At 38.0% G+C, this 14,290-nt stretch overlaps 1 protein-coding gene across 3 annotated transcripts in view; it reads left to right on the forward strand.

Moving 5' to 3' along the window:
- LOC133527542 (hillarin) overlaps nt 1–14,290 on the forward strand; it is an 88,226-nt gene that overhangs the window by 9,538 nt on the left and 64,398 nt on the right. For all 3 annotated transcript variants that reach the window (XM_061864595.1, XM_061864594.1, XM_061864593.1), the window contains exons 2-3: nt 5,481–5,956; nt 8,939–9,125. In XM_061864595.1, the coding sequence (XP_061720579.1) occupies nt 5,807–5,956; nt 8,939–9,125 (337 nt within the window). In that variant the 5' untranslated portion in view covers nt 5,481–5,806. The remainder of the gene's footprint in view (nt 1–5,480; nt 5,957–8,938; nt 9,126–14,290) is intronic.

The raw sequence follows: 14,290 nt of genomic DNA on the forward strand, positions 1-14,290 counted from the left end.
CCACTGATAGATCCGATCCTTATCAAATCCAGATCGAATTCATATCCTTTAATACTAAACTGTATGTTAGTTGTAATTTTTATTTCTTTGTAGATTGATCGGATACACTGTCTATAATCGTAATATGATAAGATTCATATACTATAGTGTCTATAGTAGATATTCCTATAATAAAACCACAAATAGTCTCACTTGTTCTTTCTTCCTACTTCTAAAATGTCCTAAGTGACGTAGACTTTTTTTATGGTAGGTTAACAATGAACCCGACCAAATTATGTAGGTTGTTTTTGGTACGTTGGCAGAAATATTAAAACGTGTTTTTAATTTTGTTGCATTTCATATGTTCTGTTCCTCACAGGCGCACGCGATATAGCACATATATATGTCTATGTCTGGAGCCCATTTCTCGAACGGTATTAAACCCTAACCAGTAATCAATGATCACGCGCCATATTGCGGAATTTTAATGGAACTAAAATTTTAATACTAAACTGAACTGTCACGCTATACATGAGAATAACAGCGCCCTCTTGACAATGATCATATATTTCTAGTCGGGCTTTAGACTAATATTATTAGTACACGAACTGTCAAATCGTATGGGTTACCGCGGCAACACACTAGTAATATTAGTCTAATACCATTCGAGAAATGAGCCCCTGGTAGTCACTCGCGCATAACTTAAATAGTTCCAGTTCTAGGGCATTAGACAATCTACTAATGTATTCCAATCGAGATAAACTGGACCAGTAATCCGAATTACAAAAGGCGGCGTGGGCCCAAGTATGCCATCAGTGACAGCTGTTATGTTAACTTGAATAACTTCAAACATAGATAAGATATAGATCGTGTCATTCATGTAGACGCGTGCCTTGAGTCTTATTGTTATGTTATTAAAGGTTAGATTTGACAAATCTGCGCGTTGTCGTGGATGACTCGAACTATATGTGGCTATGTGATTCTTACGGTTACCATCAGTTTGACATTGACATATTCGCTAACGTAATTTATTTTCTATGCATCTCGCTCGTTGGCATATAAGTGCGAGCGAGATACGAGTATATAGGAAGTAAGTTACGCAGACGTTAGCGAATATGTCAGTTTGAGGCATGGCCAGTCCAGAACAATTTTTTGCCAATCTGATTAAATTGTCCGATCAAATAAGGCCGTGCGGACGCAAACGCCAATTTGGCTCGCATATTTCGACCGACGATTGTGGCGGATATTACTGATAAAATAGAGGTGCATCCGTATCTGTGACGCTAGTATTTGAGTTTGGAAGCATATTTTTAAATATCTCTCTAATAAATTGTAGACTGACGCCAATTTCTTTTCCGATCAAATCGGTCGATTTGATCATCCCGTCTGGACTCGCCTTAAGGCAGTCGTGATAAGGCTACAGTTGTAAAGAGTATTGCTGGATGTCGCGTCGACTCAAACAAAACTGAACTTTTTTTATATAAGTGTTTACATACATGAAATTGCTTTATATCTTTCAAATTTCAATAATTTCCAACCCTCACTCGGCCTTGCTCTTTAACTATCCTATCTTCGTATCATTGCGTAAGAAGTAAAAGGCGTTCTCGATCAGCCCTTCGGCACCCACAGTCCTCCTACACTGCCACCCAATTCGGCCGCTGACCAGGCCGCCAAAATCCGCTCCTACGCAACACACAACTATATCACACTTACCTATCACAAAAAACACTATAACCCTTAACACAATGTAATAAAAACTATTGTAGCGTAAGCAAAATGTAGAAATAACCTAGTTTTTATGTTTTCCAAATTCTAGTAATGTCGTAAAGCCATTTCTATGTTGTGAAATGATGCTTATGTACATTTTTGGTGGTCTATTATTATGCTGATTAGCTTCCTCCACTTTTATTAGCTTTGACGCCTTGTCGTTGTATATTTTTATAGGATGGCCAAATTATCAATTTCCTTTTGTGATAGATGCGGAACTAAAAATATCAATAAATCTGTAATAAAAATGATCTCATGCTCGGATAATAATAATTTATTGATTTTTTTTTCCTTCAAACATTTCTGATTATATTAGTTTTGGTTGCCAACCTGTAGCAAAATAGGTAAAAATATTCAACATTCATCGCTTTCCTTTGGACTTAAAATTTTTTGCGATCCACAGAACACACGCCCGTTCCGAAACATTTTTGACCCAACTGCATTCCACTTGACACCAACTCGGAAGGTATTCATGTAAAGTAGTTTAGTTTATTTAGCGATTTAGCCGACTTTCCAAGCATTAAACGAATGCGCCTCACGACCACATAAACAAGTTGCGGGCTATCATTATATTGGCACGTTCCAATAGTCACCGCGGGTGCCGCGCGGGCGCAAGGCACGAGCGCGAGTGATTTACAACGTCCTTGACCGCAGCAAGCGAAGGCAAAGCTTGTGAGGGCCTACCTTGACATCTGAAATCGAAACTTCGCTGTCTGCCTGGCCTGTCTAACGCTCTTGCATATTTGAGCGATAGAGGGGCATTCGTTTGCTTCTGCTTTCCTATAATGGTTGCATTCCTATATTTTGTCATAAGAAGATTAATAAAGTTGTGTTATTAGGAGTAACTTAATTTTTTGCGGTAATAGGTACGATGATGTGTATGTCGTTTCTCGCTTATTTTAACAAATAGGTATGTAAATACTAGGATAAGATATATTTCAGTACTTTTTAGTCAGTCGCATTGAAACAGATCAACAAAACATAAGAAAGCCTATGTCATTATGTTAAATCCGTCCATTATTTTATTACAATACAAATACTAACATTCAACGAACATTTTTCTACAAGCAATATCTATATTATTTTTGTATGTGTGCGTGTCTGCGCCTACCACGTTACCTGTATATCAATAAACCAATGCATAACTAGCTACCGGTTGTTTCACTTGTGTCCATATCTACGTATCTAACAGTTTTCGTACCTAAATAGGAAACATACATGTTTCGATCTGTCTTTGAAACGATTTTACGATATTCATCTTCAGCAAATAAAATCGCTTACGCTCATAACTAGTCCCACGCATCGCCGCGAGCGCAGCATCTAGCACGCATTGCATCGCATTGCATTGTTAATAAACTACATTTAAACATTTGCAGAACTGTTGCATTGTGGAAATTAACGGGTACCACGCGCAGACCTCACGATAATATAAGTAGGCAGTCTATGTTTGAATTAATGTGATGGTTCTGTATGTAAATACCACTGGTTCATTGGTTTCTATTCAACCTATTATTTTTGTCCTACCATAGCATTCAACCTATCTCTTGTGAATGCTACTTTTATAATAGTAGCCCTATTTCATTTCATTGTAGAGTACTGATGTACCGTCGGCAAGTCTCCAAATTGGTGAAATTTTCACTTAGAAAAATTTCACATATTTTTGTAGGTATAGGAATCGACAGTTTCCATTTCCAAAATGAAAGTTTCCTTTGTCTAATTATCCTGAAATTTTAAGTACTACTACAACTAACTACTACTACGTTTATAACTGGTTTGTGATATGCAATAAACAATTCATTCATTCATTCATTCATTCAACTTTTTGGAAACTTCTCTAGTGGAGAGACGGCAATGTATTTGCCTGTTTGCGGATAAGTACAAAATCCACTTCTGACGCCGGAATTCATCAATAATTGAGTGAACTCCCCAAAAATTACAGCGATTTTTGTATTTGTGATTTGAGACAATATATGTCAATATAGAAAATAATTCGCATACCTATTTTTAATTCTGCCTACTATCCGTATCCGAAAAAAGCGATCCGTAAAAAGCGGTGGTGGCCGAGTGGATATGACGTCCGACTTTCAATCCGGAGGTCGCGGGTTCAAATCCTGGCTCGTACCAATGAGTTTTTCGGAACTTATGTACGAAATATCATTTGATATTTACCACTAGCTTTTCGGTGAAGGAAAACATCGTGAGGAAACCTGCATACATCTGAGAAGAAATTCAAAGGTGTATGTGAAGTCCCCAATCCGCATTGGGCTAGCGTGGGGACTATAGCCCGAGCCCTCTCGCACATGAGAGGAGGCCTGTGCCCAGCAGTGGGACGTATATAGGCTGAATTATTATTATTATTATCCGTATATATTTCTTACATGGTCTCAACTGCTGAAAATGTCAAATTAAGTATACGTTTAAAACGCTTTTCCACTTCTAAACATTTTCCTTTCTCCATGATTTTTAGTATGTTATTGACACAATGAAAAACTAGGTTTATAGGTTTTCCTTTTAGGTAGATTTAGTTCAAACCGTTTTCTCCCGATAAGGAATTTCATAGAAAATTACCGTTATTTCGTTAGATACAAAAAGCTATTCTTCCCTCTTAAAGTGTTCTCGATTGATAAAAAAAACACGATAATATATCTAATGTTTATTTATTTTTAGTTCCATATTTTTGTGCATATTATTGTAGTATAATTTTAATTACGCCCCCTCTTAAATATTATACCGATGAGTTCCATTCGCATTTCCGAATAAGTCCATTGGCTCAATATTCGAGGGGGATTAACAGTGGGCAGTGTAGGGTGTTCCGGATGAATGATTTGCCACGCGTGGGTCAAAACTGACTCATAACTTTCCTGCATTTAAAATGTGCATGAATATGCATATTTTTATAACATGCAGTTCCAGTTGCACTGACCGTATTTGGGTCACATACATTTTAGAAAAAAGGCACTTCCGTGTACAATACAATAAAAGTTAAAGACTGGTATATACATATCCCATTAATCTTATTTGAGTCTCAAGTACTGTAAAAAAAATATTCCGCCTGTAAGGGTGCAGGGTAAAAAAATAGCTTTAGATTCCGAGGTCTACGAGAAATACGTGAGCGAGTGTATGACCCATTTGAATGGGCCGATTAGATTTGTCAAATTTTCCGGACAATAGAATTTTATCAAAATTCAAAACGTAATTACGGTTACCTACATACCTCAATGCTGATTTAATATAGAAACAATACATTGGTTTGTTTTTAATCTTTACAATTAAATTAAGAGATTAATTCATAAAAACGTAAATGCTACATATTGATGGTATATAAGTTGTACCTACAGATGTCAATTCCTAACATACCTGAGTTACCTGAGTATACAAGTAAGACGAAGAAAATTAATATTTGGACCTTTTTATAGGATTTTGATGTTGTAATATATACACGTATAAATAATAATGAGTACATTTGTCAATGACAAGTAAGCACAGCCGAATATATTTAGGCCTCCCCCATACATTGCCACAATATGTAGGTATAAGGTCCTTCGCAGACCGCACCAACAAACCAACAACTCAGGGACCATTAGCCACAAAAGTTACTCCTATTGATATTATATATATTTTTTTTTTATTGAGTATAGGCAGGCGTTCATAAAGTTTTTATGTTACACCGAGACGACATAATATTATTTGTTCCAAAACACATCTTTATTAAACGCTATTCTAACCTCTTCCAGGCAAGCAAGCATCCAAAACTAATCAATTGCTAGTCCGTAACCAAAACCAAACATCCAAGGTTTTAAGCAAGACACCACTAGAACTTAACTAGCTATCGGAAATAAGGACTTAGTTAACAGTGGAAACACACCAAAATTGTACTCTGACACACACGGTGTAACTAGTGACAGTGAACAGCGCGTAACGTGCGGCGCTCCGCAGTGAACAGTGAAACAAGTAACAGTGAACAGCACATGCGGCACTCTACAGTGAAACCAGTGACAGTGGGCGCGTGAAGTGAACAGTGAAAGTGACAGTGAAACTGAGATGACGTGACAACGCCACGATGTACCGGCCCAACTTCTACGAAAGCACCTGTTTCCGGTGCAACGAGATCGTATACCAAGTGGACCGAGTTGGTCCGCTCAAGGACTTCACGTTCTTTCACAGTGGCTGCTTCAAATGTGCAGTGTGCAGGACGAAGCTTACGTTGAAGGTAAGAATAACTAATCATTTGTCTGATAACATCCACAGGGAGCCTGGAGCCTATTCGGCTAATTAATTTCGTTGGCACTATTTAAAAAATAATAGACTACAATCTGACCTTCCAACCCGAAGGGAAAACCAGGCCACATTGGGATTAGTCCGGGCTCCTTACGGCGTTTTCCTTCACAGAAAAACAACTGTTAAAACAGAAATGATATTTCGTATACAAGCTCCGAAACTCATTGTTACGAGCTTACCTCTAGGCTAGCTAACTAATATAATTTTTACTTAATTTATTTGTATGGGAACCTCGAAATCACGAAAAAAATTGGCTGTATCATACAGTTTCGCTAAGCAGATGTCGATATTTTCTATTGCTTAGTGCCGTAGCCACTAGTTACTTATTTACATTTTAGCTAATTACATTAGCATCAAGAATGCTTTATAAATAAACTAAAAACAAAAGACACACTAATTCGTACAATCGTGACCTTCTCGTTGACATTTGGCCGACCTTGGTACAGTCTAGTCGCATTTCAACTCGTAATGTCGGCCCAAAAAACTTGGCTGAACATTAATCTTTACTACAAGATTACTAGGTTGTCAAATTAATTTATTATATCCTAATCGACCAATAATATTTATTGGATATCTTAATATACATAGATGTATATGGACAATGTTTATCTAACACTCTGCTTTTCACTTCGATTGCGAGGAAATTATACAAAAATATCCAATATTTTAGGTTATAATGCGGTATTTTTACAAGACTAGAGAAAATGCACGATTTTCTTTAGTCTTGAAAAATACAGCAAAATAACCTCACACCTCAGGCAGGGGGCGCGCCTGTCGGAGCGCACCGGTCAGGAGCGCTCGGGCGGGGTAATTTGCACCTGTGGCAGATTTTTAACTTTATAGATATGTTAATAAAGATCGTAATAGATGATTTTACTTTATGCTCTAGAGCTTAATAAGAAATTTTATGCCGCTTACATGCGACTTAAATATCAATTTGCATGAGAAGTGAAAACTTAATTTAAACGCAAAGACTCCAACTCCATAGGAATGAAACAAGCACTGAATATGGGCTTAATTATAAAGTCGTTAATAAATTGTTACAAAATAGAAAACTGATTACTTATTCCCACTACAAACTATAAAAATGACACATGTAGACATTGGAACATATGAAATTGTTCATGAAAATAAACAGAGATGAATCAGCTGGGTGTTCACTTGTTGAGTGACTCATGTGCTTGACCCAGTCGACTAAAAGTGAACCCTATTACAAAGAGATACAGTCGACGAATGGTCAATGTGTTAGTACTGTCAATTTCAATGTTTGCGGAGTTACTCACATGGGTGCATGTCATTATTCCATTAATGAAACCGGCTAACGGTACCATTGTCATTAAAACAATTATAACGTAAATATAATACGTTTATGCTAATTTTCTTTGATTTAATGTCAATGAAAGTTTTGTATGAATTTTGTTATTTGGTATGTTTTGCTGTATGGCTTCTAACGTCTGTTAAAAAACATATAATCGTGTTTAAAAAGTGATTATCATTTAGTATTCTTATGAATATGCTAATTTGAATAATTAGGGTGCTTTTCAACGTTATTAGATTAATTGAATATCTATATGTAGGGTATACTGTATTGAGCAACTTTTACTATGGAACAAAAAGTGCCTTCCATGGGAGTGGGACAGCCAGGGGGCATTCCAAAAAAGTGTCGGATACGAGACGTTTTAAGGGTTTTGTACCCAAAGCGTACCAACGGGCCCTATTACTGGCTGTATCTCAAGAACCGCGATAGACAGTTGAAATGTTCACAGATGACGTATTTCTGTTGCCGCTGTAACAACAAATACTAAAAACAAAATAAAATAAATATTTTGCGTCCGTCTCGCACTTAGCCGGTTTTTTTTACACTTATGATAACGTTTGATAACTTAGCTTCTTAATTCAACGGAAAATAATACAGATTTCTGCACATCATCATCAAAACATGATCTACAATAAACATTTAATCAATTCAATAATACATCAACAATTGCATTGTCGCCATATCTAATTTACTAAACTCCCAATTCCCAAACAATTGTTGTATTGTTATGAATTAACTGGCCATCACGGCGCATCGATTCAATTGTGTTCCACCAGCATTATTAGAGACCTCAATCTGCTCGGACGTTAACAATGCCTCCGCCAAAATGCATTATGACGGGGTCAATGCAAATTGGTCTAAATCTTTTGTATTCGGATTAGTGAATGGATAATTTGGCCCTCTTTATATGGTTATTGAATTCGTCGATAAATGTCCGTGAAATAAGATTATTTGAGGCAGTTTTATTACCTCTTTAGAATTAAATTGTTAAGGTGCATCCGTAGTCAACGGTGGAGCAACACAGTGCAACAGTAAGTATTAGGTAAGTTACCTAATGTTACCATGTTGCTCAGTGTTGCTTGACAAAAGTTAATTGCCATATAGATGCACCTTTACATTTACATCTACAACATAGTACAACGCATCAAAATTCAATATTTATATAAGGCAAGGGAATAGTTATTTACGATACAAGTGCAGAAAATAAACATTTCTCAACGAGTGGTGATAAATTAAAACACGACCGAAGGGAGAGGGAGGGAGAAATTATTTCTCAGAATAGAGTTCAGAGCATTTTCATTCTTCATCTGAAAAAGTATGAAATACCTATTATTGGACATCCCTGTTGATAAAGGCCAGACACACCGTGTACCGGTTGCAGGTGCGTAGACGTGCACGTGTGCGCGTGCGCTAAAATGATGGAGCCGTGCACGCACATATCACGCAAGCGGTGTGCCATCTCTCATAAGGATCTGTATGTTACAACGCACACCTGCACGTATACGCACACGCATCCGGTGCCTTATAAGCTACAGTCTCCCTCAGTTCCTCTATATTACACACAGCATTTTCCTAACTTTTAAATCCTTTCCGCAGACATACTTCAACAACCAGCACTATACAGAGGACAAGGAAGTATACTGCTCCTCGCACGTGCCCAAGATCGGTCCAGGGCACCTGGACAACTCGTCGGTCGGCATCCGCAGCGCGCTCAACGTGCCGCGCAGCAACAACTACGTCAACGAGCAGATAAGAGGACTCGCCAGGAACGTTGACAATGAACGTGAGTACAAGGTCCTTCACCTGGACAACTGGTCGGCATCCGTAGCGCGCTCAACGTGCCGCGCAGCAACAACTACGTCAATGAGCAGATAAGAGGACTCGCCAGGAACGTTGACAATGAACGTGAGTACAAGGTACTTCACCTGGACAACTGGTCGGCATCCGTAGCGCGCTCAACTTGCCGCGCAGCAACAACTACGTCAACGAGCAAATCCGCGGACACGCCCTGAATATTGACAATGAACGTGAGTAAGACAAGACTCGTTCTACTTGAACAAACCAAACCAACACCTCCGATTTATTACCAGTGCTTCGTCGTCGGCAGAGTTAAAGAGAAACGTTACACCGTTGTCCGTCCTCTCAACTAGCAGTGAGCCTACTTAATAAAACAGATAACCAAATAAAAACATTAAGAAAATGAATACGAATACTCAGCTAACATAACGGTCCCAAAGAGCCGTTTGGCATTATAGGCGTCATTTCCCTAAATATGACCACAACTTTAAATAACGCTTACGTAGATTTTCTCTCTCAGACTCCGCATGAAGCGTTTACGAATAATAGCGGTCATCACACAGGTGATCGGTAATAAATGAATAGAACGAGACATTTTACACATATCGACCTAGCCCCAAATTAAACAAAGCTTGTAAAACCCGACCAGAAATATATGATCAGTGTCAAGAGGGTGCTGTTATTCTCATGTATGGGTTGACAGTTCAGTTTAGTATAAAAAATTTAGTTTCAATGAAATTCCGCAATATGGCGCGTGATCATATATACAGGTCAGGCTTTACTATGGATACGCATATTTGTAGAGATAAATATGTACATACTTATATATACATACAAAACATCCATGACTCAGAAACAATTATCTGTGCTCATCACACAAATAAATGCCTTTACCGGAATTCGAAACCAGAACCATCGGCTTCATAGGCAGGATCACTACCGACTAGGCCAGTCCGGTCATCAAGATAATCTGTAAATACTAGACTGCGACTGCTGCGATCTACATTTCTCAGTTGCATCCTAAATCATGTTAACTACCCACATCAGTATTTGTTACTAATTATTTTTTTGTAAAGTTTTATAGTTTACATGAGTAAGTTTACCGGCGGCTATAATCTAGGTGATTGTGATTAATGACCCTGCCTACAAAGCTCGAAGTCTTGGGTTCGAATAAGGAAATTCGTGTGATAAGCTCAGTTACTAGTATTTTTCCCATAAAAAAGGTCATAAACGAAAACGCAATAATGTAATGCAACCTGAATTACTCGAATGCAGCAAATGTTAATAATAATAAAAATAATGTGCCTGCCGGCCAGAGTGGAGTCGTTAGAGTTATACGCTCCAGGGGTGGAAGAGAAAAATTGCATAAGTCGCGAGTTGGCACAGTGACTGCTCGCAGCCACTGGTTAGAAAGCGGCGTACACCTCTCGACACCCCTGAGCCGCTCACACCGGTGTTGCCCTTGAGCCATCCTAGATGTTGCTTTTTGTGGGGGCCCATCTTGTGTGGGCGAGTCACCGTCTGCCGGAAATAAAATTGAATACTGTTTTATTAGGCAGGCGTCCGGTTTTTTTATCCCATAGCCCAGTATTTAGTTCATCGCTTTCACCCAATAGCCCAGTTAATTTTAGATTCCATCAACTCTCAAATAGTCCTTACACCCTGGCGATTGCTGCCTCTGCGTGCGTCCCATGACGCGGGCAAGTGCAACATCCGCTAGGTGTACCTCTTACTTTTCATTAAAGTGTCAAAAGGGTCTCTACGTGTTGGCTTCAGCTCCACGCACGCCTCCCAAAGGTCCGGAACACCATTGTTCCGTGATGGGAAAGACATAATAATAATGTTAATACATTGTATTGTCAACATGCTTTTGTCATCCGTGTTTGTTTTGTCATTAATAAATGTATTTTCTTTCTTTTCTTTCAAATAACACAGCTATAATATTACCAATTAAAAAGTAGACGAAACAAATATATCGAGACATGAAGCCGTAATGGTCTCCACTATTAACCAATGCAGTTGGTACGACTAGCGTGCTCAACAGCGCTGTTTTCATCCATCCATCTACTATATAAGTAATCTGTGAAATCTCATAATGTTTATGTGTAAGTAATTTAAGTAAGAGTTGTAGCTAGCATTAGAGTTAATGTGAGGCCTAGTTGTTAACAGATGTTTTATATTTAGGGCTCGTACCTACTTACATATATATTTAGACTTAGACCATAAATCAACTAGTCAATACAAAAATAAAATCTTCATGGACAATAAATACCGCTTGAAACTGGAAAAAAATAATCACTATTTAAATCACCAATGTCTTAAAAGTGTAATTTATACAAAAAATACCAATGAGAGGTTCCACAATTTAATAGTATCGAAATTATTTGTTTATGACACAACTTTGCTAAAGATTGATAATGGAATTTATTAAGAAACCTAACGAAAAAAGCTCATAATTTATGTTTCAACCTTTATGTACACTATGATGATTATATTATAAGTCCAACGCCCTTAATTTTGGTTAATCCACACGAAAGCCACGAACTTCTCCGTTTAACCACTATAATTACACAATTACCAAAGCTTGCTATAAAGACTTTAATTTATCACAATGATGAACTCTCACAGCCCCGAGTTAAGACTGCTCTAACCGCGATGCTATCAGCAATTACCGTTAAAGTGCGTCTAGCTCAACAAAGCGAGGAGGGCCCTTGGGAATCGCGGACCCAATGGGAAATACGCCACTACACCCAATAGCAATGAACACGAGATAATACCTGTAGAATTTCCTTAGAAAGTAAATCGATTTTATTTCCTTTTAGTGTAGCTATTTGTTTTCATGTACTTAGTTAGGTCATAAGTTCTGTCACAAAGGTTTTGACTGATAAAATGTACTAATACAAAGCTCTTAATTAACAAACTTTGCCATGATTTGAAAGCTGGTTTTATACTGATCAAAACGTAATAATTAGTTTAAAATGTAGATAGCATCTTTATTTACTACTTGTTTTCTTTGGGATTGTCGTTAGACGTGAGTACGCGGGTGGATTGTGAAGAAAAAATTATTTACAAAAGGGAGTGAAAATCAGTGTCACATTAATAAAATAGATAAAATTGTTTATTTGTATGAACCCATTTTATTAGAACGATATTTTATAACCAGCATTTACTTCTCCGACAAGTCTGTACTTCAGCTTCCCTGCCCATACATTCAAACTTTACTTTTTGAGTACTTTTCAGAGACACGCTAATTTTCGACTGCCATCCTACGAGTAGGTTTGATTTGCAGTTTTAGCAGTCAGTCAAATATTCATGAATTATATATTATAAGACAGATAAAAGTTCCAGCTTTTGTTTTATGTTAGATTCAACCATGTAAATAAGAAAAAATAATAAATAGGGATCAAGATCCCCTTAGTTAGTTAGTGCTTCTGGGCATTTTCCGCAACTCGACAACCATTGTGCCTATTTTGCGTGAAACGAGGTAGCGCTACTCTAACCACCCCAGCTCCTCCCCGAAGCCTAGCAAAGTTTTCAGGCTGCTAATTGCCTCTCCTAGTGTGCACGGATTCCCTAGGTATTTGTTCCTGTATACTTCTACCTGTTTGCAGTCTAGGAGAATATGTTTTGTTGTTTCTTCTTCTTCCATGCACGCTCTGCACATGGGGCTGTCTGTTTTACCCATATTGTGTAGGTGTTTGTTAAGTGTGTTATGTCCTGTAATTAATCCTACTATTTTACGTAGTTGGTGTCGAGGTGTTTTCAGTAGTATTTTGGTGAGTTTGTGGTTCAGTTCCGGTAGAAAATCCTTGGTCTGCCTGCATGTGTCCATTTCATTCCAGTATTTATTGTGCAGTTGTCTGTGATGTAGGTCTAGCTGGTTGTGTATATAGGATATTGGTAGGGGTATGATGGGCTCGGGTCCATATGCCGTCGTTTCTGAGACTTTCCTGGCCAGTTCGTCCGCTGCATCGTTTCCTCTTGATCCACTATGCCCCTTTATCCAAGATCCCCTTGAACAGGTCGCGTATTTTTTTGCATGTTTTTATAACGTTTTCTGAATATTACATAGAATTATGCAAAACTAAGACAGCAAATTACGTTAAATTATATGTAAGTAATTCAGCGTTAAATAATTTGAACTCAAATAATAAGGTAAAAATATTTGTGACAGAACTTATGACCTGACTATGTAGACGGTAGCTTGTGCAACTGTGCAAGTTTTAAGAAACAACTCGCGATTGATCGATTTAATGCAATCAATTCGCGATAAACCATTTTTTGTACTCAGCAAATATTTGTCAGATGATCCCATTGTATTCGTGTCATGTAATGAATGGTACTTACAATTAAATCCGAGCGCAATGTGCCATTGCAAAATTAAACTTCAAAAGAAGTATTAAACTCCTTAAGTACCAGGTATTTTCCTTCAGAATCTTGTGTTTAGGTAAGCGGGCCTACAGTCAATAGATGACATTGGTATATGTCTAATAAGGACGAGCCTTATGGGCACTAAGAATGGTGCTACTTCAGTGGTGTCACTCACGAAATCGAGCCAATCGTGCAGTCTAACGTAACTAGTTGCGATCAATCGCGCGAGAATTGCGAGCTCATCAACCAATCGCTTTGTGGTGTTAGATTGCACGATTGGCTCGAATTCGTGTGCGTGACACCGCTGTACTGGCATCACTCTTATTGCCCATAAGGCCAGTTCTTAGATATATGTCAATGGTAGATATAGATGCCTAACCCGAATTGCAAACTTCCAAACAAAGGTGGGGTCAAACGTCTCTGCAGCTTTGACTGTTTGTACCTGCCTACTGATAGCCGATGTACTTTCGCAATAATTCCGAAATTGTGAATAAATAATAATAATAATTGTTTTGTAAGTGTTTTTATATTTTATTTTTATATCCATATTATAAAAAATCCTAATCTAAGATAATAAATGAATAAAGAGAATAATAATAATAATAATTCAGCCTATATACGTCCCACTGCTGGGCACAGGCCTCCTCTCATGCGCGAGAGGGCTCGGTCTATAGTCCCCACGCTAGCCCAATGCGGATTGGGGACTTCACATACACCTTTGAATTTCTTCGCAGATGTATGCAGGTTTCCTCGCGATGTTTTCCTTCACCGAAAAGCTAG

The sequence above is a fragment of the Cydia pomonella genome, chromosome 18 (assembly GCF_033807575.1).
Source record: "Cydia pomonella isolate Wapato2018A chromosome 18, ilCydPomo1, whole genome shotgun sequence".
Lineage (NCBI taxonomy): Eukaryota > Metazoa > Arthropoda > Insecta > Lepidoptera > Tortricidae > Cydia > Cydia pomonella.